The 26,709-nt window shown below is 40.5% G+C and overlaps 1 protein-coding gene across 1 annotated transcript in view; it reads left to right on the plus strand.

Moving 5' to 3' along the window:
* LOC132866071 (A disintegrin and metalloproteinase with thrombospondin motifs 5) overlaps positions 1-25,127 on the plus strand; it is a 40,629-nt gene extending 15,502 nt beyond the window's left edge. The window contains exons 2-8 of the mRNA XM_060898641.1: positions 4,069-4,201; positions 10,131-10,298; positions 10,634-10,917; positions 15,271-15,454; positions 16,263-16,438; positions 17,284-17,459; positions 21,221-25,127. Of these exons, the coding sequence (XP_060754624.1) occupies positions 4,069-4,201; positions 10,131-10,298; positions 10,634-10,917; positions 15,271-15,454; positions 16,263-16,438; positions 17,284-17,459; positions 21,221-21,851 (1,752 nt within the window). The 3' untranslated portion in view covers positions 21,852-25,127. The remainder of the gene's footprint in view (positions 1-4,068; positions 4,202-10,130; positions 10,299-10,633; positions 10,918-15,270; positions 15,455-16,262; positions 16,439-17,283; positions 17,460-21,220) is intronic.
* The last annotated feature ends 1,582 nt before the right edge of the window (positions 25,128-26,709 follow it).

Genomic DNA, 26,709 nt, shown 5'->3' on the forward strand with positions numbered 1-26,709 from the left:
AGTGTGGCATAGACAAGCCTGTTAGCTTCTTCTCAAGAAAGTTTAATGTGTATCATCGGAATTATTCTGTTGTGGAGAAGGAGACTTTGGCATTGGTTCTTGCTTTGAAACATTTTGATGTGTATGTTGGTGGTAGTACTCCTGTATTGGTTTTTACAGATCATAATCCACTCACATTTCTTAATTCTTTACATTGTCCGAATCAGAGACTAATCAGATGGTCTCTCTTCCTGCAGTCTTATTGCCTGGATATCCGCCACATCAAGGGGACAGACAACGTGGTGGCAGACGCGTTGTCTAGGGCCCCCTAGGCGTGGTGGACTTCTCTGTTCTCACAGTTCTTTGCCTTTTGCCCCTTCCTGTACTCTTAAATATGCTTCCTAGGTGCACCGGTTGCCGAGTTGGGGAGAGGTTGTGTGTGTTGAGCTGTGGGACAGACGTTAACATCCCCAGGTTATGGTTTGTGAATTTATTAAGAGGGTTAGATAATTGTATAGTAGCTGGTCTAATGTGTCCAAATGTTCAAATTAATTTCTATTATGTTTAATTTTGTTGGGATGGTTGTTTATTTGTTAGCCCTGACTGGTGGGCGGGACTCCATTTTAGGAGCCCGCTTTTGTGGGAGGGGGTGTGATGGTCTGCTGGCCTTGTCTGTGTTTGTCTTGCTTTGTGTGTGTGTGTGTATGTGTGTTTCTTGTAGGCGTGGCTGCAGACCATCCCGGGAATTGGCGACACCTGGGCCCGGTGTCGCCACGTCCTTAAAACCACTTTTTTCCCCGTTTCCCGGGGGAGCTTCTTTTTTTTTTCCTTTCTTTTGGTTTTTTTTGCATGTAACACGCACGAGCTCATTGTTCACGCATTCATGCATTCCACTTTGCTGATTTTTCTTGTATTTTGTTATTATAATAACTTAATTATTATTTGAACTTTACCCCTGTGTCTTCCTCTTTGTCATGGTTTGAGCCTAGCCGTAACAGTTGTTGTTTTGTTTTGCATTCATCACAATTTGTGCATCATTACAACAGTTTCTCCTGCAAGAGAGGCAGTGAACTCCAATTCACTAAACACATATTTGTACCATAAGAATGAAGGATTCTCCTTTCAAGTGGCAAGACATGACATTTAATAACATTTCTGTTTGCATTGCTAGTTGTTGCTACAGGAGTAATGAAAGGGAGAAAAACCTCTCTACACTCCATATTTTATATAGTCACGGGGATGACTGCTTATGTAATTGTGTGTGTGTGTGTGTGTGTGTGTTTTAATAAATATTTTTCAAAACTCTGTTGAATTTTCCCCACTTCAGTATTATGGGCTATTTTGTCTAGATGCTTTATATACAACCCCGATTCGAAAAAAGTTGGGACAAAGTACAAATTGTAAATAAAAACAGAATGCAATGATGTGGAAGTTTCAAAATTCCATATTTTATTCAGAATAGAACATAGATGACATACCAAATGTTTAAACTGAGAAAATGTATCATTTAAAGAGAAAAATTAAGTGATTTTAAATTTCATGACAACACATCTCAAAAAAGTTGGGACAAGGCCATGTTTACCACTGAGACATCCCCTTTTCTCTTTACAACAGTCTGTAAACGTCTGGGGACTGAGGAGACAAGTTGCTCAAGTTTAGGGATAGGAATGTTAACCCCCCCTCTCTCTCTCATTATCTCTAGCCGCTTTATCCTGTTCTACAGGGTTGCAGGCAAGCTGGAGCCTATCCCAGCTGACTATGGGCGAAAGGCGGGGTACACCCTGGACAAGTCGCCAGGTCATCACAGGGCTGACACATAGACACAGACAACCATTCACACTCACATTCACGCCTACGGTCAATTTAGAGTCACCAGTTAACCTAACCTGCATGTCTTTGGACTGTGGGGGAAACTGGAGCACCCGGAGGAAACCCACGCGGACACGGGGAGAACATGCAAACTCCGCACAGAAAGGCCCTCGCCGGCCACGGGGCTCGAACCTGGACCTTCTTGCTGTGAGGCGACAGCGCTAACCACTACACCACCGTGCCGCCGGAATGTTAACCCGTTCTTGTCTAATGTAGGATTCTAGTTGCTTAACTGTCTTCGGTCTTTTTTGTCATATCTTCCGTTTTATGATGCGCCAAACGTTTTCTATGGGTGAAAGATCTGGACTGCAGGCTGGCCAGTTCAGTACCCGGACCCTTCTTCTACGCAGCCATGATGCTGTAATTGATGCAGTATGTGGTTTGGCATTGTCATGTTGGAAAATGCAAGGTCTTGCCTGAAAGAGACGTCGTCTGGATGGGAGCATATGTTGCTCTAGAACCTGGATATACCTTTCAGCATTGATGGTGTCTTTCCAGATGTGTAAGCTGCCCATGCCACACGCACTAATGCAACCCCATACCATCAGAGATGCAGGCTTCTGAACTGAGCGCTGATAACAACTTGGGTCGTCCTTCTCCTCTTTAGTCCGAATGACATGGCGTCCCTGATTTCCATAAAGAACTTCAAATTTTGATTCGTCTGACCACAGAACAGTTTTCCACTTTGCCACAGTCCATTTTAAATGAGCCTTGGCCCAGAGAAGACGTCTGCGTTTCTGGATCATGTTTAGATATGGCTTCTTCTTTGAACTATAGAGTTTTAGCTGGCAACGGCAGATGGCACGGTGAATTGTGTTCACAGATAATATTCTCTGGAAATATTCCTGAGCCCATTTTGTGATTTCCAATACAGAAGCATGCCTGTATGTGATGCAGTGCCGTCTAAGGGCCCGAAGATCACGGGCACCCAGTATGGTTTTCCGGCCTTGACCCTTATGCACAGAGATTCTTCCAGATTCTCTGAATCTTTTGATGATATTATGCACTGTAGATGATGATGTTCAAACTCTTTGCAATTTTACACTGTCGAACTCCTTTCTGATATTGCTCCACTATTTGTCGGCGCAGAATTAGGGGGATTGGTGATCCTCTTCCCATCTTTACTTCTGAGAGCCGCTGCCACTCCAAGATGCTCTTTTTATACCCAGTTATGTTAATGACCTATTGCCAATTGACCTAATGAGTTGCAATTTGGTCCTCCAGCTGTTCCTTTTTCTTTTCCAGCCTCTTATTGCCCCTGTCCCAACTTTTTTGAGATGTGTTGCTGTCATGAAATTTCAAATGAGCCAATATTTGGCATGAAATTTCAAAATGTCTCCCTTTCAACATTTGATATGTTGTCTATGTTCTATTGTGAATACAATATCAGTTTTTGAGATTTGTAAATTATTGCATTCCGTTTTTATTTACAATTTGTACTTTGTCCCAACTTTTTTGGAATCGGGGTTGTGTATAATTCTAAAGTTCAAAAAGTACTATAATTAACTATTACTATTGGCAGCCACATGCATTTGTATGTGTGTATTCATATTGAGATGTGAATCAGAGAGCATGGTGACTTGATCACCTAATTGATCGCTCCCTTGCTGAACAATAATCAGCCCTGAAGGTGTAATTGCATGTGAGAAAGGAAGAAAAGAAAGATCAATACCTCAGTCAACCAGAACAAAACACATGGGTGGATAGATCAGTGTGAATAAGAAGTAATGAGCAAGACACCAAAATTATCAGTGGGCATGGATAGGCCCCAGACAAGTTGGTGTAATTTAAAGTTGTTTCCTATTGCTATTATTACAGCCCAGAGCTCTGTCATTAAAAGAGTTTTTGGTGTGTACAGTTGCAGTAAAGCTGCCACTGTTGTGTGCGCAGTTGCAATACAGCGTATGTGTACGAGGGTAAGTCATAAAGTTCTAAGACAAAGGAAAAAATCTTTATTTATGAAAATAACAAAGCTATTTCTCTAAATATCCTCCATTTAAGTCTAAACACTTCTGCAAGCGATGTTTCCATCTGAGAATTCCTTCTTTGTATTCCTTTTTTTAATTCTTTTGAATTCCTTTTGAAATTATAACATCTGTCTTAGAACTTTTTGACTTACCCTCATATATTTGTGTGTTTTCATTAGAATGTGTTTGATATTAAAATGCCCAGTGAAGTTCTCAAATGAACTTGAGTCATGCATGTATATGCTCTCTTTAGGATCTGTGCGGACATCACTCGTGCGATACACTGGGCATGGCTGATGTGGGCACGGTGTGTTCTCCAGAGAGGAGCTGTGCTGTTATAGAAGACGATGGCCTGCACGCTGCCTTCACTGTTGCACATGAAATTGGTATGGACCAAACACCATAAAGCATTTCTACACTGATCAGCCATAAAATTAAAAACACTGACAGTTAACGTGAATTATATTGATTGTTGTTACAGTGCCACCTGTCAAGGGGTGGGATATATTAGGCAGCAAGAGAACAGTCAGTTCTCGAAGTTGATGTGTGGGAAGCAAGAAAAATGGGCGAGCGTAAGGATCTGAACGACTTTGACAAGGGCCACAATGTGATGGCTAGATGACTGGGTCTGAGCATCTCCAAAATGGCACATCTTGTGGGGTGTTCCCGGTGTGCAGTGGTTAGTACCTACCAAAAGTGGTCCAAGGAAGGACAGCCACTGAGCGGGTGACAAGGTCATGGGCGGCCAAGGCTCATCGATTCGCATGGGGCACGAAGGCTAGTCCATACAGTCCAATCTCACAGAAAAGTTACTTAAGCACAAACTGCTGAAAAAGTTAATGCTGGCTGAAACAGAAAGGTGTCAGCATTAACTTTTTCAGCAGTTTGTGCTCCAGTAGCTCTTCTATGGGATTGGACCATACGGGCTAGCCTTCGTGCCCCATGCAAATTGGTGAACCTTGGCCGCCCATGACCCTGTCACCAGTTCACTGGTTGTCCTTCCTTGGACCACTTTTGGTAGGTACTAACCACTGCATACCAGGAATACCCCATAAGATGTGCCATTTTGGAGATGCTCACACCCAGTCATCTAGCCATCACAATTTGGCCCTTGCCGAAGTCACTCAGATCCTTACACTTGCCCATTTTCCCTGCTTCCAACACATCAACTTTGAGAACTGACTGTTCGCTTGCTGCCTAATATATCCCACCCATTGACGGGTGCCATTGTAACAACATAATCAATGTAATTCACTTTACCTGTCAGAGTTCTTAATTTTATGGCTGATCGGTGTATACAAGTGTTCAGAAACTGCACTGCACCATATAATAATATTTTCCCTGCTCTAAAACTCAAGCTTCAACAAACACAGGTCTTGTTAACTCGATAATGAATTGAATTAAGTCAAAGTAGAAACAAGACTAAACAAGAGTTTTGTTGAACTATAGAACCATGTTGTAGACCTGATTAGAGACGAAGAGAGAAAGAACACACAGCAGTTAAAGCGTGTTTGTGTTTGCTGTGTTTTTATAGCAAATCCATGGACTAAGAAAGATGATGATTTATCTACAACCCCGATTCCAAAAAAGTTGGGACAAAGTACAAATTGTAAATAAAAACGGAATGCAATGATGTGGAAGTTTCAAAATTCCATATTTTATTCAGAATAGAACATAGATGACATACCAAATGTTTAAACTGAGAAAATGTATCATTTAAAGAGAAAAATTAGGTGATTTTAAATTTCATGACAACAACACATCTCAAAAAAGTTGGGACAAGGCCATGTTTACCACTGTGAGACATCCCCTTTTCTCTTTACAACAGTCTGTAAACGTCCGGGGGCTGAGGAGACAAGTTGCTCAAGTTTAGGGATAGGAATGTTAACCCGTTCTTGTCTAATGTAGGATTCTAGTTGCTTAACTGTCTTAGGTCTTTTTTGTCGTATCTTCCGTTTTATGATGCGCCAAATGTTTTCTATGGGTGAAAGATCTGGACTGCAGGCTGGCCAGTTCAGTACCCGTACCCTTCTTCTATGCAGCCATGATGCTGTAATTGATGCAGTATGTGGTTTGGCATTGTCATGTTGGAAAATGCAAGGTCTTCCCTGAAAGAGACGTCGTCTGGATGGGAGCATATGTTGCTCTAGAACCTGGATATACCTTTCAGCATTGATGGTGTCTTTCCAGATGTGTAAGCTGCCCATGCCACACGCACTAATGCAACCCCATACCATCAGAGATGCAGGCTTCTGAACTGAGCGCTGATAACAACTTGGGTCATCCTTCTCCTCTTTAGTCCGAATGACACGGCGTCCCTGATTTCCATAAAGAGCTTCAAATTTTGATTCGTTTGACCACAGAACAGTTTTCCACTTTGCCACAGTCCATTTTAAATGAGCCTTGGCCCAGAGAAGACGTCTGCGCTTCTGGATCATGTTTAGATATGGCTTCTTCTTTGAACTATAGAGTTTTAGCTGGCAACTGCAGATGGCACGGTGAATTGTGTTCACAGATAATGTTCTCTGGAAATATTCCTGAGCCCATTTTGTGATTTCCAATACAGAAGTATGCCTGTATGTGATGCAGTGCCGTCTAAGGGCCCGAAGATCACGGGCACCCAATATGGTTTTCCGGCCTTGACCCTTATGCACAGAGATTCTTCCAGATTCTCTGAATCTTTTGATGATATTATGCACTGTAGATGATGATATGTTCAAACTCTTTACAATTTTACACTGTCGAACTCCTTTCTGATATTGCTCCACTATTTGTCGGTGCAGAATTAGGGGGATTGGTGATCCTCTTCCCATCTTTACTTCTGAGAGCCACTGCCACTCCAAGATGCTCTTTTTATACCCAGTCATGTTAATGACCTATTGCCAATTGACCTAATGAGTTGTAATTTGGTCCTCCAGCTGTTCCTTTTTTGTACCTTTAACTTTTCCAGCCTTTTATTGCCCCTGTCCCAACTTTTTTGAGATGTGTTGCTGTCATGAAATTTCAAATGAGCCAATATTTGGCATGAAATTTCAAAATGTCTCACTTTTGACATTTGATATGTTGTCTATGTTCTATTGTGAATACAATATCAGTTTTTGAGATTTGTAAATTATTGCATTCCATTTTTATTTACAATTTGTACTTTGTCCCAACTTTTTTGGAATCGGGGTTGTAAATCCAAATTAGTTGACATCATGACGCTTCATAATTCTGGTCATAATCAAGTCAAGTTTATTTTTATAGCGCTTTTAACAGTAGACATTGTCGCAAAGCAGCTTTACAGAATTTTAATGACTTTAAACATGAGCTAATTTTATCCCTAATCTATCCCCAATGAGCAAGCCTGTGACAACGGTGGCAAGGAAAAACTCCCTCAGATGACATGAGGAAGAAACCTTGAGAGGAACCAGACTCAAAAAGGAATCCATCCTCGTTTGGGTGATAACAGACAACGTGATTATAACATTTTTAACAGATTTAACACGAAGTCTGTTTCATTGATGTTATAACTCTTCATTGATGGAAACTTGAGTGCAAAACTGTTCATGATAACTGCAGTCCTAAAGTTAGCAACTGTAGTCCTCAGCAATAAAAGCATTACTATAAGTGTCCAGAGCGTCTTCCAAGTGTGACTTTCGACTGTCCATATGGGGCCGTCCTCCACAGGAGCAATGTGATGAAACTCCAGACAGACATAGGGCATCAGAATGGATCAAGCAGGTCCGAGGAGCAGAAGAGGTCAGCATCTCGATCTCAGGATTGACATGTAACTCAGACGGACGGGGGGGAGACAGATTGTTAGGTATGCCCAATGTCACCTGATGAATAAGAACAGTATACATTTTGTGTTGAGTGCAAGCAGGGACTCCAACAAAACTAACTATAGCAGCATAACTAAAAGGGGAGCGCCAGAAGGTAACACAGGCATGAGGGAGCCCCGGGACATAAAGCAGCCAGCCACTACACCATCAACAAACTCAAGTGAGCAAGTGAGTGGGGGACTGACAGCATCCATACGTCCCAGTTTACCAAAACACTCTATTGCCGCTTTTCCACTACAAACGCGGCTGAGCCGTGCCGTGCCGAGTCGAGCTGAGCGGGGCTGTTGGAGTTGCATTTCGACTACAACCGCGCTGAACCATGCTGGCTGGAAGTGGGTGGACACATTGGGTGGAGTTAGCGAAAGTGGGTGGACGTCAGGTGATGTCGTTAAGCAGCGCAAACAGTGACATCAGTGAGCTTTTAAGTGGTAGTCTCACGACCCGGATAGTAAACAATAAACATGGAGTCGTTAGTGTTGCTGGTCTTGGTGCTGTGGCTTGTTGTCACCGACAACGCGGACAGATACTGGCAAGAGCGTATAGATGAGGCGAGGCGCATAAGGCTTCAGAAATTCTCGTAATTCTTCTTCTTCCGGGTTTGCGGTGTTTACAGATCCCAGCGCGCTCGCGGGGCGTGTGTGGGCATGTGAGGACACTCCTCCTCACCAATCAGTGCACAGGGGAGTGTCTGCTCACGCCCCCAGCCTCACTCGGCACGGCTTGGCTCGCTTCAGCCCCACTCCAAAACGGTGCGAGTTTTAGGGGCTAAGCAGGGCTGAAGCGAGCTGAGTCGTGCTGGTTTTTGGTAGTCGAAACGCGAGCCGTGTCGGGCTGAAGTGAGCTGAAGCGAGCTGAAGTGAGCTGAAAAAGGGTAGTGGAAAAGGGCCATATGTCTGAGGACCCTCCAGATCTACTCCTTTACCTCAAACAATATTAACAAAAGGCTTGACTAAACAGATATGTTTTCAGCCTAGACTTAAACGCTGAGACTGTGTCTGATTCCCAAACACTACTTGGAAGGCTGTTCCATAACTGTGGGGCTTTGTAAGAAAAGGTTCTAACCCCCTGATGTAGCCTTCACTATACGAGGTACGAGCAGATAGCCTGCACCTTTTGATCTAAGTAAACGTGGCAGGTCATAAAGGACCAGAAGTTCGCTCAGGTACTGTGGCGCGAGACCATTCAGTGCTTTAAAGGTCAGTAGTAAATAAACAATATGAAATTTGATTGGGAGCCAATGCAGCATGGATAAGACAGGGGTGATGTGGTCATATCTTCTAGTTCTAGTAAGGACTCTTGCTGCTGCATTTTGAACTAACTGGAGTTTGTTTATGCATATTGGAATATGCAGACAGTAAGGCATTACAATAATCCAACCTGGAGGTAACAAAAGCATGAACTAGTTTTTCTGCATCGTGTAGTGACATTAAATTTCTTATCTTAGCAATATTTCTGAGATGAAAGAAAGCTATCCAGGTAATGTTATCGATATGAGTTTCAAATGAAAGACTGGGGTCAATAATCACCCTGAGGTCTTTTACTGCTGCACGTGAAGAAACAGAAAGGCCATCCAGAGTTACTGTGTAATCAGAAAACCTACTTCTAACTGTCTGTGGTCCTAGTACAAGTACTTCTGTCTTGTCAGAGTTAAGCAGAAGGAAGTTAATAAACATCCAGTGTCTAATGTCCATTACACATTCCTCAATTCTATTAAGTTGGTGTCTCTCATCAGGTTTTGCAGAAACATACAACTGTGTGTCATCAGCATAATAGTGGAAACTAATACCATGCTTACGAATAATATCACCCGGAGGTAACATAAAAAAGAAAAAAGCAGTAGGCCTAAGACAGAACCTTGTGGAACACCAAACTTTACCTCAGTATGTCTAGAAAAATCACCATTTACATCAACTTACTGATAGCGAGCAGTTAAATATTTTCTAAACATTTTCTAGTCTATCCAATAGAATGGAATGATCAATGGTATCAAATGCTGCACTAAGGTCAAGCAACACAAGCAGTGAGACACAGCCCTGATGAGACGCCAACAGTAGGTCATTTACTACTTTAACCAATGCTGTCTCTGTGCTATGATGAGGTCTAAATCCTGACTGCTACATTTCATGGATGTTATATAGATGTTATGTCATGCGGTATAGATGATGGATGGATCAGTGCTCTAACCCACAAGTTACTCACAAGTCACTCACTAACAATAATGTCTCTATAGCCTCAAATAAATAGGTCTCTGACTATGAATATTCAACTGTGATGATTCTGAGGACTTGTTGATTGAGTGTTAGTCATGTGATAGATTGGCAACTTGCCCAGGGTGTAACCTGCCTCTCATCCAGTGTTAGATAGGATTGGCTCCAGCATCCCCCATGATCCTGATGGATAAGCAGTACAGATGATGGATGGGTTAGTGCTCTAACCCACAAATTACTCACAAGTCACTCACTAACAATCTAACGTATATGTATGTTTTCAGGGCACCTTCTAGGCTTGTCTCACGATGACTCAAAGTTCTGTGAGGAGAGGTTTGGTTCCACAGAGGACAAGAGACTCATGTCTTCAATCCTGACCTCTATCGACGCCTCCAAACCCTGGAGCCGCTGCACCTCAGCCACCATCACTGACTTCTTTGATGATGGAAATGGTGGGACTAATCATCACAGTTTTATTGATAGACATAGTAGAAAGTAAAAACATAACATAAAGCCCTGTTTTCATTAAAATGTGGATTTAAAAAAAAGATTCTACAACCACAAACCTTCTCATGGACATGTCATTCTCCCAAATGCATTAATTTTAAATACATCACAACTCTTCTAAGGGGCTTATAAAACATTTCCAAAAAATGAGCTGCATGTCTGAAACCATTCAGAGATAACCAAAGCTGCTTGTGTTCTGTGTGATCTGACAGGAAAAAAAAAAACTTTAACTAGCACATTATTTTTGTTGACTGCCCAATTCTGCTCTCTTCCACTGCAGCGGAGTGTTTGCTGGATACGCCACATAATCCTTTGCTTGGTCCTGAGGAACTTCCTGGTCAGAGCTATGATGCAATGCGCCAGTGCCAGCTAGCCTTCGGGCCCGAGTACACAGTGTGCCCAGGCATGGATGTATGTGCTCGTTTGTGGTGCGCTGTAATCAGGAAGGGCCAGATGGTGTGTCTGACCAAGAAGCTGCCAGCGGCTGAGGGCACACAGTGTGGCAAGGGCAGGATATGCCTGCATGGGAAGTGTGTGGACAAGACCCGCAAGAGGCACTATTCGGTGGGTTTTGGGGAGAGCATGGTGCACTGGGGAAGAAAGTTTTTGATAATCTATAAAATTACCAGTGTTGTGAATGAGCAGAGTTCATTTAAGGCATATGGGTGTTTTTAGGAATCCTGTATTGAGGGGCCAAGCCTGATATACTGCAATCACAGAGTGGAAGAGCACTAGAGAAAAGTCCATGGTTAGATGTGTTAAAAGAATGTGGAACAGCTCTCCAGGAGGCACTGGGTGGATCGAGAAGTTTCCCCAGCATGAACTTGGGCTGGAATGTGAGAAAGAGACAGACAGCATGTCAAAGGGAAAGTAAAGCAGGCTCGCTGAAATAAAGTAAATCCTAAGAGAGACATTGCATGGTCAAAGACAGGGAGGAATTCAAAGTAAAGAAAGATGGGGTGGAACTAGAGACAAAAAGCTGAAGACAGATGAACTGGAGAGGTCATTAAGAAAAGTGTAAGCAGGAAAGCAAGTCAAATGAGCCATGAAGGTGTGTGGGCCTTCTCACCATGAATATAGGAGAAGGAGGAATGTGAGAAGCAGGTCAAACCTGGAAGTGCCAACTGTTTTTGACTTTGCAAGAAAGGGTATTCTCTAATGCAGTAGTTTTACTACGATGGAAAACAGAGATAAGAGAAGAATCTTCCAGTGACATGAAATAAGAGAAGAAACTGAACGAGGTCAAAGAGGTTTGTTGAATAAGTTATGAGTACCAAATCACTACCCATACTTTTTGTCCCTTGGTTATTGTGCATAACTCTCTAGTGATGTAGTCATAAGGCATTTTTCTAGCCTAAGGTAGCCAGGATAAGATCAAGCAGAGTAATCCTGCAAGACTTGAGGAATTTTATGTACTCCTCTGCCCTTCTCTGCTTGGGTATTTTTGTCTGGTAGGTAATGAAGTGTCAGAGTCTCATTTTCTTTAAAAGAAGAATGTCCTCTTTGAGAGTATTTCCTCATGTCTATTTGTTTGTACTAAGGAATTGGGAAAATGTGGCTCTGGTGTGTTCCATTAAGACTCACACATGCATACTTCCCCTTTTCCTCTGGTAAATTTGCCTTCAATGTGCATTGCGTCTTCACAGTGTCCAGGGTTTGTAGTGTGCCATCACTCAATTAAGACAGTTTTTGAGCTGTTGTTGTTCATGCTTGTTTATTAGTTAAGGGAATGGGTGTGCACACATTCATACATAAAGGAGTCTCAGAGAGATGTTTTAACTTACCGCTGGAGCTGAATTCTTTTGCCATTAAGCAATTTCAAGACAAAATGTACTTTAGTGTCTCAAGTGCTACAGATCCAGATGGCTTGAAGTATTTGTTAGTCTTTTAACCCCCTGGCATATAAGGCGGGGGGATATAGCTATCGCTATATCCGTCCATCTGTCTGTCTGTCTGTAAACATTTTAGTTTCTGGAGCATAACTCAAAAACTATTAGGAATTCTTTCACAAAACCTGACAGTTATGTTACATGACTAGAGGAGTTGTGCCTTTTGACATTTTGGGATTTCTGTGATTTTTATTTTTTTCCGTATTTACATGGCAACCAATTCAACTTTGGAAAATTTGGAGTGGGGTTTCATGTGGGGGCCGGGGGATATGTCATCTCCTGATGACTCTTGTTTATATATAGAGTACTGGTCAAAAGTTTGGACACACCTTCTAAGTCAATGTTTTTTCTTTATTTTTATTATTATTTACACTGTAGAATGATGCTAAAGTCATCAAAACTATGAAATAACACATATGGAATTATGTAGTAAACAAAAAAAGTGTAAACAAAGAAAATTGTCAAATATTTTAGATTCTTTAAAGTAGCATTCTTTTGTTTTGATGACAGCTTCACACACTCTTGGCATTCTCTCAATCAGCTTCATGAGCTAGTCACCTGGAATGGTTCTCCAACAGTCGTGAAGGAGTTCTCATAGATGTTGAGCACTTTTGGCTGCTTTTTTTTCGCTCTGCAGTCCATTTTATCCTAAACCATCTCCACTGGGTTTAGGTTGGGTGATTGTGGAGTGCAGGTCATCTGATGCGGCACTGTTTCACTCTGGTTAAATAGCCCTTTCATAGCCTGGAGATGTGTTTTGGGTCATTGTCTTGTTGAAAAACAAATGATGGTCCCAGTAAGTGCAAACCAGATGGGATGGCATGCCACTGCAGAATGGTGTGGTAGTGATGCTGCTTAAGTGTGCCTTCAATTTTGAATAAATCGCCAACAGTCTCACCAGCAAATCACGCTGACACCATCACACCACCTCCATCATGCTTCACGGTGGGAACGACACATGCAGATACCATCCATTCCCCTTTTCTGCATCTCACAAAGACACAGTGGTTGGAAACAAATATCTCAAATTTGGATTCATCAGACAAAAGTACAAATTTCCACTGGTCTAATTCCATTCCTTGTGTTTCTTGGCCCAAGCAATTCTCTTCTTATTATTGGGTTCCCTTTGGCGTGGTTTCTTTGCAGGAATTTGACCATGAAGGCCTGATTCACACAGTCTCCTCCAAACAGTTGATGTTGAGATGTGTCTGCTACTTGAACTCTGTGAAGCATTCATGTAGGCTCTAATCTGAGGTGATGTTAATTGATATTTTCTGAGGCTGGTAATTCTAATGAATTTATCCTCTGCAGTAGAAGCAAGTCTTGGTCTGTCTATCCTTGGACGGTCCTCATGAAGGTCAGTTTCATCAGAGTGTTTGATAGTTTTTGCAACTGCACTTGAAGATACATTCAAAGTTCTTGCAATTTTCTGGATTGACTGATCTTTATATCTTAAAAGTGACATACCCCTTTATTATACCCCTTTTCCACCAATTGACACAGTTCCCTGAGGTCTTAATGAAATGTCTCTGACATTCTTTGGTCAAAATATGACAAGGATAAAACACCATAGCTCCCTTCTCACCCTATCTAAACAGCTATGTTCAAAATGGCTAATTTGAGTGTCTGTCCCTTTAAATAATAATGAGCCACTCCTCACCCCACCCTCTTCTTCTACCTGCCATTCAGGTACCACTTTCCTCATGAATATTCATTTATAGTTCCCAAGTCATGAGTGGAGATACTCAGATGAAGGGGCAGCGTAATTCTAATGAGCTCCCCTTAGAAAGGGGAGACAAATCTGAACAGCTTATTGAGCACATGTTTTCTGAAATAGGCAGCCCAAAGAAAGTGACTGGATTGTCTTATTTCAAAGGTTACGATTTGGTAGGCACTCCAGATACCTAAATGTATGTGCACAAACACAGAAAAAGTGAGTTTTACATAATATGCCCTCTTTAAAGTAATGATGGACTGTCATTTCTCTTTAGTTAGTTGAGCAGTTTTTGACATAATATGGATTACTACAGTTGTCGAATAGGGCTGTTTACTGTATACCGACACTACCTCAACACAACACAACTGATGGTCTCAAATGTATTAAGAAGGCAAGAAATTGCACTAATTAACTTTTGATGAGACACACCTGTTAATTGAAAAGCATTCCAAGTGACTACCTCTTGAAGCTGGTTAAGATAATGCCAATAGTGTACAAAGCATCATCAAGGTAAACAATGGCTACTTAGAAGAATCTAAAATATGAAATATATATTTTTTAAAACACTTTTTTGTTTGGTTTGCATGTTCTCCCCGTGTCCGCGTGGGTTTCCTCCGGGTGCTCCGGTTTCCCCCACAGTCCAAAGACATGCAGGTTAGGTTAACTGGTGACTCTAAATTGACCGTAGGTGTGAATGTGAGTGTGAATGGTTGTCTGTGTCTATGTGTCAGCCCTGTGATGACCTGGCGACTTGTCCAGGGTGTACCCCGCCTTTCGCCCGTAGTCAGCTGGGATAGGCTCCAGCTTGCCTGCGACCCTGTAGAAGGATAAAGCGGCTAGAGATAATGAGATGAGACTTTTTTGTTTGTTTGTTTGTTTGTTTGTTTGTTTGTTTGTTTGTTTGCAACATAATTCCATGTGTGTTATTTATGTTCTCCATAATGTTTCCAGCAAGCAAAACTTTGATGTCATAGTGCAATTCATGTTTGCTTTTCCACATCCATGGCAATGACACAATTCATTTCGGGCAACTTTCAAGGACTTAATGAATTCTTGCTGCAGTATCTTGAACCAGTTTGTTATAAATTACATTCAGCAGTAGGATTTCATGTGTGGTTTAAGGTCATCTCATGAAAAGGCCTATTTGGACTCTCCACATTTGCATTTGCACTCTCGTGCTGGGATTTTAACTGGCATCCTTATGCTCACTAACAAAGAACTTAAGCCTTACATCTCAAGTCATAACTTTCTGATAGAATTGGCAATATTTTCCTAATAACTCACTTTCCTTCTGTTTTTATCTCCTCTTAGGCCTCTAACCACGGTAGCTGGAGCTCCTGGGGGCCGTGGGGTACATGCTCTCGGTCATGCGGTGGCGGAGTACAGTTCACACAGCGTCTGTGCAACAACCCCCCTCCTCGCAATAACGGACGCTACTGCACAGGAAAGAGAGCCATCTACAGGTCCTGTAACGTCACTCCATGCCCCATGCAAAGTGAGAGCTAACCCTTAGATACACACCCATATGCAGTACACACTGAAACATATGACTCCAAGATGGTTCATGAATGCATGCAATGACAAAGCATCCAAGTGTTGCTATATACAGTGTACATACATGAACTGTATGTAATATCTCTACTAGCCAATTACACACACATTCATTTTACTACTCCTATATTACTTACACCTAAAATTACTTGCATAAACCCCTAAATCTGACCCTGAACTTAGCCTCAGTAACCAAAAGGAAACCTTTTGGCTCTTTTAGGGCGGCACGGTGGTGTAAGTGGTTAGCACTGTCGCCTCACAGCAAGAAGGTTCTGGGTTCGAGCCCAGTGGCCGACAGGGGCCTTTCTGTGTGGAGTTTGCATGTTCTCCCCGTGTCTGCATGGGTTTCCTTTGGGTGCTCCGGTTTCCCCCACAGTTCAAAGACATGCGGTTAGGTTAACATGGGGCAGCCTTGGGCTGAAGTGCCCTTGAGCAAGGTACCTAACCCCCATCTGCTCCCCAGGCACTGTAGTATGGCTGCCCACTGCTCTGGGTGTGTGTGCGTGTGTTCACTGCTTCAGATGGGTTAAATGCAGAGGATGAATTTCACTGTGTGCTTGAGTGTGCATGTGACAAATAAAGGCTTCTTTTTCTTTTTCTTCTTCTTCTTCTTTAGTGAGGTGGGGTTTTTTGTTTGTTTGTTTTTTAATAAAAGCTGCAGTTTTTGTTTAAAAAAAAAGTCAGTCTAGTCAAAACACGTATTCCTATCTTTGTACACACACACTCTAATGTGATTTTTTGCTTTGAATTAGATAAGAATTTTAGGCAGGAACAGTGTGAGGCGAGGAATGGGCCTCAAACAGACCCTAAAGGTGTGAAGACCTTTGTCGAGTGGGTGCCCAAGTATGCTGGTGTGCTGCCAAAGGACATGTGCAAGTTAACGTGTAGGGCCAAAGGCACAGGCTACTATGTAGTGTTCTCACAAAGGGTAAGTTCAGCATAATTCTTTATGAAATATTCCATATATAAAATATGTACCAACCAGTCAAACATTTTTGAACACAGAAGTTACGATAAGACTGTAAATGACTCTTAGTCCAGATTTGTCCTGCAGTTGATATTAGACATTTTTAGTATCAACTGTAATCAGACTGGTTTGAGCTGATGGAAAGGCTCAAATAATCACTCTTTACAGCCAATGGTGAGCAGAAAAGCATATCAGAATGCATTATATGCTGAACCTTGAGGCAGATGGACAACAGCAGAAGAGCACATTGACAGGAAAAGGAATCCGAGGCTACAGTGGGCACAGGCTCACCTAATCTAGACAGTTGAATATTGCAAAAACATCTCCTGGTTGTTTTCCAATCCTCAACCATTCAGTATCCGTGAACCTGCACCAATTGTAATAGCCTTAAATTCCTGTTCTTGAGTGACTGGAGTGAAACCCAATGTGGTTTTCTGTTGTTGTAGCCTATCTGCTTCAAGATTCAGTGTTTTGTATGTTCTAAGATGCTTTTCCACTCACCATGGATGTAAAAAGTGGTTATTTGAGGTGCCATAGGTTTCCTGTCAGCTCGAACCATTCTGACCATTTACTACCAGAACCGCTGCTGATTTTTTTTCACACCATTCTGTGCTTTTAGTGAAAACCGAGGAGATCAGCAGTTAATGAAATACTCAAACCAGCTCTAAACTAAACTAAAAAAAATAAATATGAAATAGAATGTTCATCAATCTTTTCTGCTATAGAAAGTAGTTAATAATCAAGATAATGCCAGAGGCAAAAGGATCAGTTCAACATTTGGAAGTGATAAAACCTTTTTTTCTTAGGTGATAGATGGGACAGAGTGTAGGCCCTACAGCAGCTCAGTGTGTGTGAAAGGGAAGTGTGTGCGCACTGGCTGCGATGGAATAATAGGCTCCAAGCTGCATTATGACAAATGTGGCATCTGCGGTGGTGACGGCACAGGCTGTGTAAGAGTGGCTGGCAACTTCACCAAGAAGAGGTAGGAAAACACTATGTTCTTTGTGGTCAAATCCATGTGGCAATGAATGAATTTAAATGTAGATTCTGTTTCAAGTAGTGGGAAATACACCACTCATATTTTTCATACATGCTACATCTAGGACATCACCAAAGGCAATTGTGACATATTTCTCAGTAGGTCACTTGTGAGGAAATCAGTGAATTGTTTTGATAAATTTGGGTACTTTTTGTTTGTGAATGTGTCTATATAATAATAAGAAATCACATATTGGCTTGAAAATATGAAGTTTATCTTCTCTTGTTGAAAAACTCACATTTTTCATACAAAATGCATCACGGATTTGAGTGGCATATTTAAATAATATTGGCTGGCTTTGAATGGTATATCAGATATATTCCGTTCAGCTAGCATGACGTTGTACGAGTCAAAGACGAGTTCAATATCATGCTACCCGAATGGAATATATCTGTTATACCATTCAAAGCCAGCTATTATTACTATTATTATGTGGAAGTTTTACGTCTCCGACATGTGACGTTGTGTTGTCTTGACAATGTGCAATATTCTAACAATATTGTCCGCTCATTCTCCATTGGGTAGAGTGGCGTAATACACGTAGGATAAGCGATATGATAACAATATTGCATGCTATCAAACCAAATGAATGAACCTCGCAAAAAGGGAATAGAATACATGTTTTTATTCCACTGAAAAAGTATCCTGTATGTATAATAATTCCCAGTATTTCACTCTGATGGCATCACTCCCAGTGTTTTCCTGCTGACTGGACATGCGTTGTCAAAATGGCGAACCAGTTCAAAATGAAAATAAATAATTTTGATTAACTTGCGTATTTTTTTGTGGATGTGTCTATATAATTTAAAGAGCATAATACGGTGGCATGAAGATATGAAATTTCTTCTCGTGTTGAAAATATATCTCGTTTGCTTCGCTCACTTGTGATTCATACATTTACCACACAACGATAAACTTCAGATCTTCACAACACTGTGTAAATTATGTGTGTGTGCGTGTGTGTGTGGGGGGGGGTGTCTTAGGCACCCTATTTATTTCTATTATTTGTTATAACTTTGTTATAGATTTCTATTTTATGACTTCTACATTATTGAGTCAGTACAAAAAAATGTTAATTTCCAAACATTCATTTTCCAGCACAAAATTAAATGTTGTAGAAAGTAAATATTTGTATCTGAGCATCAAATTACATAAGAGCCTACTTTTCGGATTTTATATATATATATAATATATGTATGTGTATGTATGTATATGTGTGTGTGTGTGTGTGTGTGTGTGTAGATAGATAGATAGATAGATAGATAGATAGATAGATAGATAGATAGATAGATAGATAGATAGAGAAAGAGACTGATAGATAGACGCTGCCTAAAAGCAGAGCTCCCAGTGAGTGTAAAATGTCTTAGTAAATAATCATACATTATTTTTTCAAAAGCAAATTACAAATAACCACTGGATAAAAACAAATAAAGATACAAATTTCATTATCCGGTGGTCAAGTGTTTGAGATACGTTGCCTTGCACTTATGATAGGGTACCCTGTGGTGGTATACGTATGTCATTTGTATGTACAGTTGGACGTCATCTCATCTCATTATCTGTAGCCGCTTTATCCTGTTCTACAGGGTCGCAGGCAAGCTGGAGTCTATCCTAGCTGACTACGGGCGAAAGGCGGGGTACACCCTGGACAAGTCGCCAGGTCATCACAGGGCTGACGCATAGACACAGACAACCATTCACACTCACGCCTACGGTCAATTTAGAGTCGCCAGTTAACCTAACCTGCATGTCTTTGGACTGTGGGGGAAACCGGAGCACCCGAAGGATACCCACGCGGACACGGGGAGAACATGGAAACTCCGCAGAGAAAGGCCCTCGCCGGCCATGGGGCTCGAACCCGGACCTTCTTGCTGTGAGGCGACAGCACTAACCACTACACCACCGTGCCGCCCCAGTTGGATGTAATACAGTCGCAAAAGTCATCAAAAATCAGGTTGATTCATTACCACATTCTCTTAAGTATGCTCTGTGCACAGGAAGATCTGCTGTAAGACTAGCCTCATTTTTAACACCTTAAACCAGGGCCAGGACTCCACAGTGTTGTCCAGGCATATATTTCTTACTTGTGTAACTACATAAGCTATCCTATTAGATTAACTGGAAATCCTGAATAATTCATAGTACTTACCAAAGAATGTGTTTTAAGATAAATAATTGATTAATAATCAGAGGCTGTTAAGTATTCCAGATGACTTTCCAGATGGAAATTCAAAATATCTAACCTCCTACTTGGAATAGTGTAATGGAATGGCGCTCTATTTCAGAGTTCCAGCTGTTCAGGCGAGGTTAGGCAAAAATCAACAATCCTGACTTCACCAAGAGGCTGAAATATGACATAACATGAACATGGCAGTGTACAGACAGAAGCACATAATCAATGGTATATTATTTTTATGCAGTTTAGTTCAGCCATTTCTTTTTTATAGGACTTTCTTACCACCAGACAATAGAACAATCCATGGTCAAATGCTGGAAATACTAAGAACTTGGTACATCTGATTTTGTTTAGAGCACATAGTTACAGGCTTTTAAAAAATGCTTGATGTTTTCAAGATTTGAAATGTGCTTCATTTTGGATAAACAACTGAAGAATGTTTGACTTTTCTGTTGTAGGTCATCTAAATAACATGGTAGAAGATTAAATCACTGATGCTGTGTTGCGAAATAGATAACTTCTCGATAGAGTTGACTGTAAAGTTAGCACTTAGACTCTTTAATCTGATATAAGCACTGGACGTAAAGCACATTGGCAAAGATGTTACAAGCATGAGACATTCTCTTGTGCAAGTAGAAGCTGAAAGTACAAATAAAGGCTGTGGGACAAAGAGAGATCAATATCATGTGTGTCCCAAAACTAATGACTAGCAATTCCTCTAAATTTGTGTTTTTCCAGAAAGATGAGACAACAACCAAGCCTTGTTTTTTTTGCTGCCTCACACATTACAAGATTAACGACCACTGGAATTCCTATTTTTCTGTTTCCATGCCCTTTTCCAATTTTCCTAAATTCCTATGTAACCTAAAAGCAAGTACCCTAAATGTTGCTAATTAAATTACTTGGTCTGGTTCTTTTGTTCCTTTAAAACAACAACTGTTGTTTTAATTCCTTACAGTATCAACTTATATGGGGCGGCACGGTGGTGTAGTGGTTAGCGCTGTCACCTCACAGCAAGAAGGTCCAGGTTCGAGCCCCGGGCCAGCGAGGGCCTTTCTGTGCGGAGTTTGCATGTTCTCCCCGTGTCCGCGTAGGTTTCCTCTGGGTGCTCTGGTTTCCCCCAAAGACATGCAGGTTAGGTTAACTGGTGACTCTAAATTGACCGTAGGTGTGAATCTGAGTGTGAATGGTTGTCTGTGTCCATGTAGCCCTGTGATGACCTGGCGACTTGTCCAGGGTGTACCCCGCCTTTCGCCCGTAGTCAGCTGGGATAGGCTCCAGCTTGCCTGCGACCCTGTAGAACAAGATAAAGCGGCTAGAGATAATGAGATGAGATGAGATCAACTTATATGCTGAATGAGCCACCTGAGTTAAACAGGAGTGCACAGAAGTGGTGTATTTGTGGAACTTTTATGTCATTTATAAGCATATTTTATTTATGTCTCCATTATATGTCTCCATTTTGTGTTAAACTTTTCTGTAAACTTATTGATTTCCATCCTGTCCATTCCTCTCCTCCTACATGCAGTAAGGGATATACAGATGTTGTGAAGATTCCAGAGGGCTCAACTCATATCAAAGTTCGTCAATACAAGCCAAAAAGTCAGGCTCACTTTACTGCCTACCTAGCCCTGCGTCGGCCCAATGGAGAGTACCTTCTGAATGGCAAGTTCATGATCTCCACCTCAGAGACAATAATCCCTCTGAACGGCACCATGCTTAACTACAGTGGCTGGAGCCAACACAATGAGGCTCTTCACACCACAGGGCTTGAGGCTCTCCGAGAGAGCCTTGTAGTGCAGGTATTAGCAACTAACCCAAAGAAGCCTTTAGACATACGTTACAGCTTCTTTTTGCCTCGCAAAACACCACTCCCACCTCGGACAACCTTGGTGTTTTCTGCTACACCTGCAGCATTGTCCTCAGACGAGGTCTTAACCATGGCCACAAAGGTTATACCCACAACAGAACCTCCATCAACGACCCCACCTGGGCCACGGTGGGTGACAGGCTCATGGATGACCTGTTCCAGGACTTGTGATACGGGCTGGCAAAGTCGTACAGTCCAGTGCAAGGACCCACAGGGAAAGCTAGCTAAGGGATGTCATCTAGGGGACAGACCTTCAGCCTTTAAACACTGTCTGGTTAAAAAGTGCTGAGAACTCCTGATGGAAATGTAATTGGGAAAACGTGGTGCACACAGATGCGTGCTTCTTCTACTTACGGGTCTGCGGTGAAAGGTCTCAAGAAGAGACAGACAGACAGACAAACTAGAGCACATAGTGTCTTATAGAGCAGAACATTCTGAAGTTCAAATGCTCTTTCTTGCCTGAAATTTGTCACTGTGGAAATTATTTTTTCTAGCATTATGACCCTGGACAAGGAGTGCCTGCCTTGGCCTCTAATGCAGTTACTTCACTTCATCTGCTGCCTGGAATCACTGAAGAGTCAGCAGTATGTAGCCACTCATCTTATGCCAACCACAATCTTTTTGACCAGCCATCCCTCTATGGGGTTCAGTGCATTTCAGCTCATTAACTACATCAAATTTAAACTTCAACCCAGAGAAGTCAGTAGAAATTAATCTTGAGTTCATCATAAAGAAATGCAAGTGAATGGAGTCTGAGCAATTTATGCATGACTGGACTGTACTAAAGACTACTCTGACATTGGACTGACTGGAAACTTTTGGAAACATGCCCACCATGTTCCAATACATTCTCACTCACTTAATGTACGTACCACATATTTGAAAAACTCTGAGCACTATCACATTTATGACAGTGTGAGCTCATCTATGTCTTTATTACTCATTCTTTGGTTTATAGCTGCCCTTTATTAATGTGCCCTGGATTCCTGCTGAAAAAAAGGAATGGACTGAAAAAAACCATACTTTTCTCAAACGTGTTAATTTAACACATTTTCCATTAGAACATGCATAAACATTTATAGCAATAATGGTGGACGTGTATGATGTTAATACTAAACATGCATTCATACTAAACATGCAAAGCCATTTTTTACACCATTTTAGACATGTGACCTGTGTTAATAAAACAACACACAAAAATACACTCAAAGTTATCCTGACAAGTAGTAAATAAAGCTTAATATAAAAATGTAAGTTCAGGATAAAAATGAAGTTTGTTACATTTATTTCAAGTCGTTAATTCAACCAACTTGGAAATACTTGGACACATTTTGTTTTTCAACTACAGGCAAATTAATAGTTGAGTCAGCTAAATACACACAGGTGACAAAGAAAAAATAAATAAATTAAGGTGATGGGCAACCACAATCCGCCTTAACAGCTTCAATGCACCGTGACATTGATCTTTCCATATGTTATTCCCAAATGTTGGTCCAAAAGCTCCTATGGGTGTTCAGTTGGGCTAAGTTATGGTGACTGTGAAGGCCATAGCATATGATTTCCATCATTTTCATATTCAACAAACCATTCAGTGAGCCATCATGTCCTGTGGATGAGGGAGACATGTCCTGGGAAGAGATTACTCTCAATAGGATAGAAATATTTCATTATAAGGGGTCAATCAGAAGAAATATTTTTTATTTATTTACCATGGACACAAACCATGCCATGGGAGAACCATGGCCTAATGGTTAGAGAAGCAGCTTTGGGACCAAAAAGATGCTGGTTTGATTCCCTGGACCAGCAGGGATGTGCCCTTGAGTAAGGCATCTAACCCCCAACTGCTTCCCAGGCTGCTTTGGGTGTGTTGTATGTCACTGTGGATAAGAGCATAAGCAAGTGCAGCTGCATAAAGGATGTAGTGTTTTCATTTGCTTTGTCACCTGTCTGTATTTAGGCAATCCACTGAAAAAAGAGACTATAAGATTCCTACTATAATATCTGTTCATTAGGTGTTCATGAAAACAAATGTATTAATTGGTTAATATAATACACACAGTTATAGACTGAATATTAGGCAATTGTCTTTAAAGCATACTAGACTGACATCAAGTCTTAGTCTTCAGCTTGGTACAACTAGCTAACCAATACACACAATTTTAAGCATACAAAGTTAATATATTACTAATTCAAAATGATTAGACAAAAGCTGACAATTTGCTTGGTCATTTTTAAGTGAGCCTGAAGTGTTAGCAGCATCTTTTACATGTTTACCTTGTAATCAAGAGATTAGGGTTTTAAACCTGATGGTGCCTTTGTATTCCTTTAACCTTGAATATTAAAGGTCCACTATGTAGGATTCAGTTGATTGCAACTATACGCCTCCTTTTCCTCCCTTTCCATACATGTATTAGAACATACAGTGGCCGTCAGGTGCCCATAACATACTTCCAAGTCACGTTCCCTCACTTTTTCTTATGCTAAATAATAACTGTGATCCTCCATTTCTCAAAATTGGGGTTCTTAGCACCAGCAAACACTGATTCCTCTTCTTTCTTCTTCTTTGTCTTCCTTCTGGTGCTTCCATCCAGATTCACAAAGCCACTAATAAAATCATGAAACTGGGAAGGCACTCTGTAGAGGTTTGTCCGTCCTGGGCTACCGTAGCAGCGCCACATGGTGACTCCATGGAAGTGGACCCATGCCTTACATATAGTTATAAAGGGTTTGTTCTAAGCTTATGTAAACAATGATTTGTAGTTACAGGTAATTATTCACTACTAAAACCATACGTATGAATACTATATTCCATTTATGCTAATAGATCCCCATAAATCCAACATAATGGACCTTTAAGACTATTCAAATTAGCAGAAAATTTCACAGGTTGAAGAAAATTATGTTGTTATTGTATAATCTAGTTGAGTTTTTCTGACAATAGCACAGTTGCACTGCAAAAAATTGAAAACTGAATTTGAGGAGAAAATTACTTAATACTAGTGAAATTATCTTGCTGCATGGACAGATATTTTTACTTGATAAGACATCTTAGAATAAGTTGGTTGCAATCTAGAACTAAGTTTAATAATCTCAGAATTGGCGTCTTGTATTCTTCTAATAGGAAATGTTAGATTGTTTCAACTATTTTCAAGATATTTTCACTTGCTAAGATATCATTTTTTGCAGTGTAAGTTGGGAATACTTAAAAGAGATCACTGCAGATTGTTAAAGTATATCATATACTTCACATTATTGTTTGTTTTATGCTTTCAAATGCATTCATATTAAGAACACAAAGTGGAATTCTGTTTAAAATTCATGTCATGCCAGACACTTGTCCACTCAAGCTGAAGCTTCAGTTGACATAAAACTTTGAGGTTTCAGTTCTGTTTGTTATATATGCAGTACTGTCTGATCATCGCCATGGAAAAACTCCTTTGCTGAATGACAAAAACACAGCACTGAAATCATAATTTATTGTGTGTGTAACTGGTATGTAAAAAAAAACTTGATGAATTTATTTATTGTTTTTTGTATTTGATAAGGAATATAAATATATGACTAAGCAGAGTATTTCCTTTTTAAAAATGTTTGTTGTTTCTTTTCAAATCATCTTCAGAATATGTACAGTATATAAAATCTATATATTTAATTGTTTCTTTCTTGGCTTTCTATACTTTTACCTTGCACAATCATATTCTATAGAGAATCACATTCATATGATTTTGCACATCCAATATAAGAATGCAATAGAGAGTATATTTTAAAAAAAAAAAAGACAAACCCCATTATTTTCTACTATCAGACTGATGTGATGTGACAGAATCTCATAACTTAAGTATTTTCTTACCTTGGCTGGTCAACATCAGTCAGTTTCATTCCACTCCGTTCAACAAAAAATACTGCTCTGGATGTAGACGCCCCTGTTGAACTCAGCCAGCTGGAATTAATCACTATTTATGTGTCTATAATTGAATCCACATTTCACACAATTTAAGCCAGCTGAGACAATTGAAATACAATAAAGAGTAAATTCAGATCTGTTGTGTTTTATTCTACTGTTATTCTGCTCTTCTTGGCATCATCACTAATCATATACTTCCCATGCCTCATAGTGTTTAGATCATACACTACCCTCCAGAATTATTAGCACCCTTCATGAAAAAGAACTTGGAACTACAGGATAGTTCTGTTGGATAGATTTCTTTAAAATTATTTGTTTGGGGGTTGTTTTCTCCCAAAAAGCAGTTTCAAAATTCCTGGTACCCTTAGAAAAATATTTTGTGACTGACCAGGAGAAAATAGCAGCGAGTCTCTTCTTGTCATGTCTAACAAGGTAGGAGACTCCTGTAGATGATCTTGGACCATTCCTCCATGCTGAACATTTTAAGCTTGTTTATATTTATACTGTATATACTGTGCATATTGACTCACCTCAATTTTCAGAAGGAAGAAGGAAACAAAGATGGGCATAGGAAAACTTGTTTCTTTATCCATTTCTGTACTGATTTGGGTGTATGTTTAGTTCATCACCTTGTTGAAAGCTCTTTGGCCAAGTCTGTATATCCTGTATATAAACATGTTTTTATCCAAATCAATGATGCCATCAAAGATCCTCTGACCCACCAGCCATAAAACAGCCCCAAAATGTCACTGATCCTTCTCCATTGTAGGGGCAATAGGCTTATCAAATCAGTCTCATGTAAAAAGGGATCAGTCTCATAAATTAATTAATCATTAATTCAAGTGTCTAATAGTTTATAGCTAAGCTATTAAAATCAATGGAATAACTTAATGGTGATGTTGCTATAGTTTATTGAGTATTGTAGCTCTAATGTAATATGTTTACTCTAGATCTATAACATTCATATAACAACCAAATGGGTGAAGGCAATTAGAATACTTGTTTGGCAGAGGTTGGCATTCAGTGGATGTTGTAGCAATAAACAGGACACAGTTTATTCCAAAGATACCATTTATTGAAATAGCTGACATGAATTAGCAAACTAATGCTGATCAGATATAGCAACAATAGCAGCCAAGGAATACTTCAATATAAATGGTGATACAATATATACAAATAAGAATCAGTAGTGTATATGATAATTAAGGCACTAATGGTGATCAGAAGTAATAAGCTATATGCC

The sequence above is a fragment of the Neoarius graeffei genome, chromosome 18 (genome assembly GCF_027579695.1).
Source record: "Neoarius graeffei isolate fNeoGra1 chromosome 18, fNeoGra1.pri, whole genome shotgun sequence".
Classification (NCBI taxonomy): domain Eukaryota; kingdom Metazoa; phylum Chordata; class Actinopteri; order Siluriformes; family Ariidae; genus Neoarius; species Neoarius graeffei.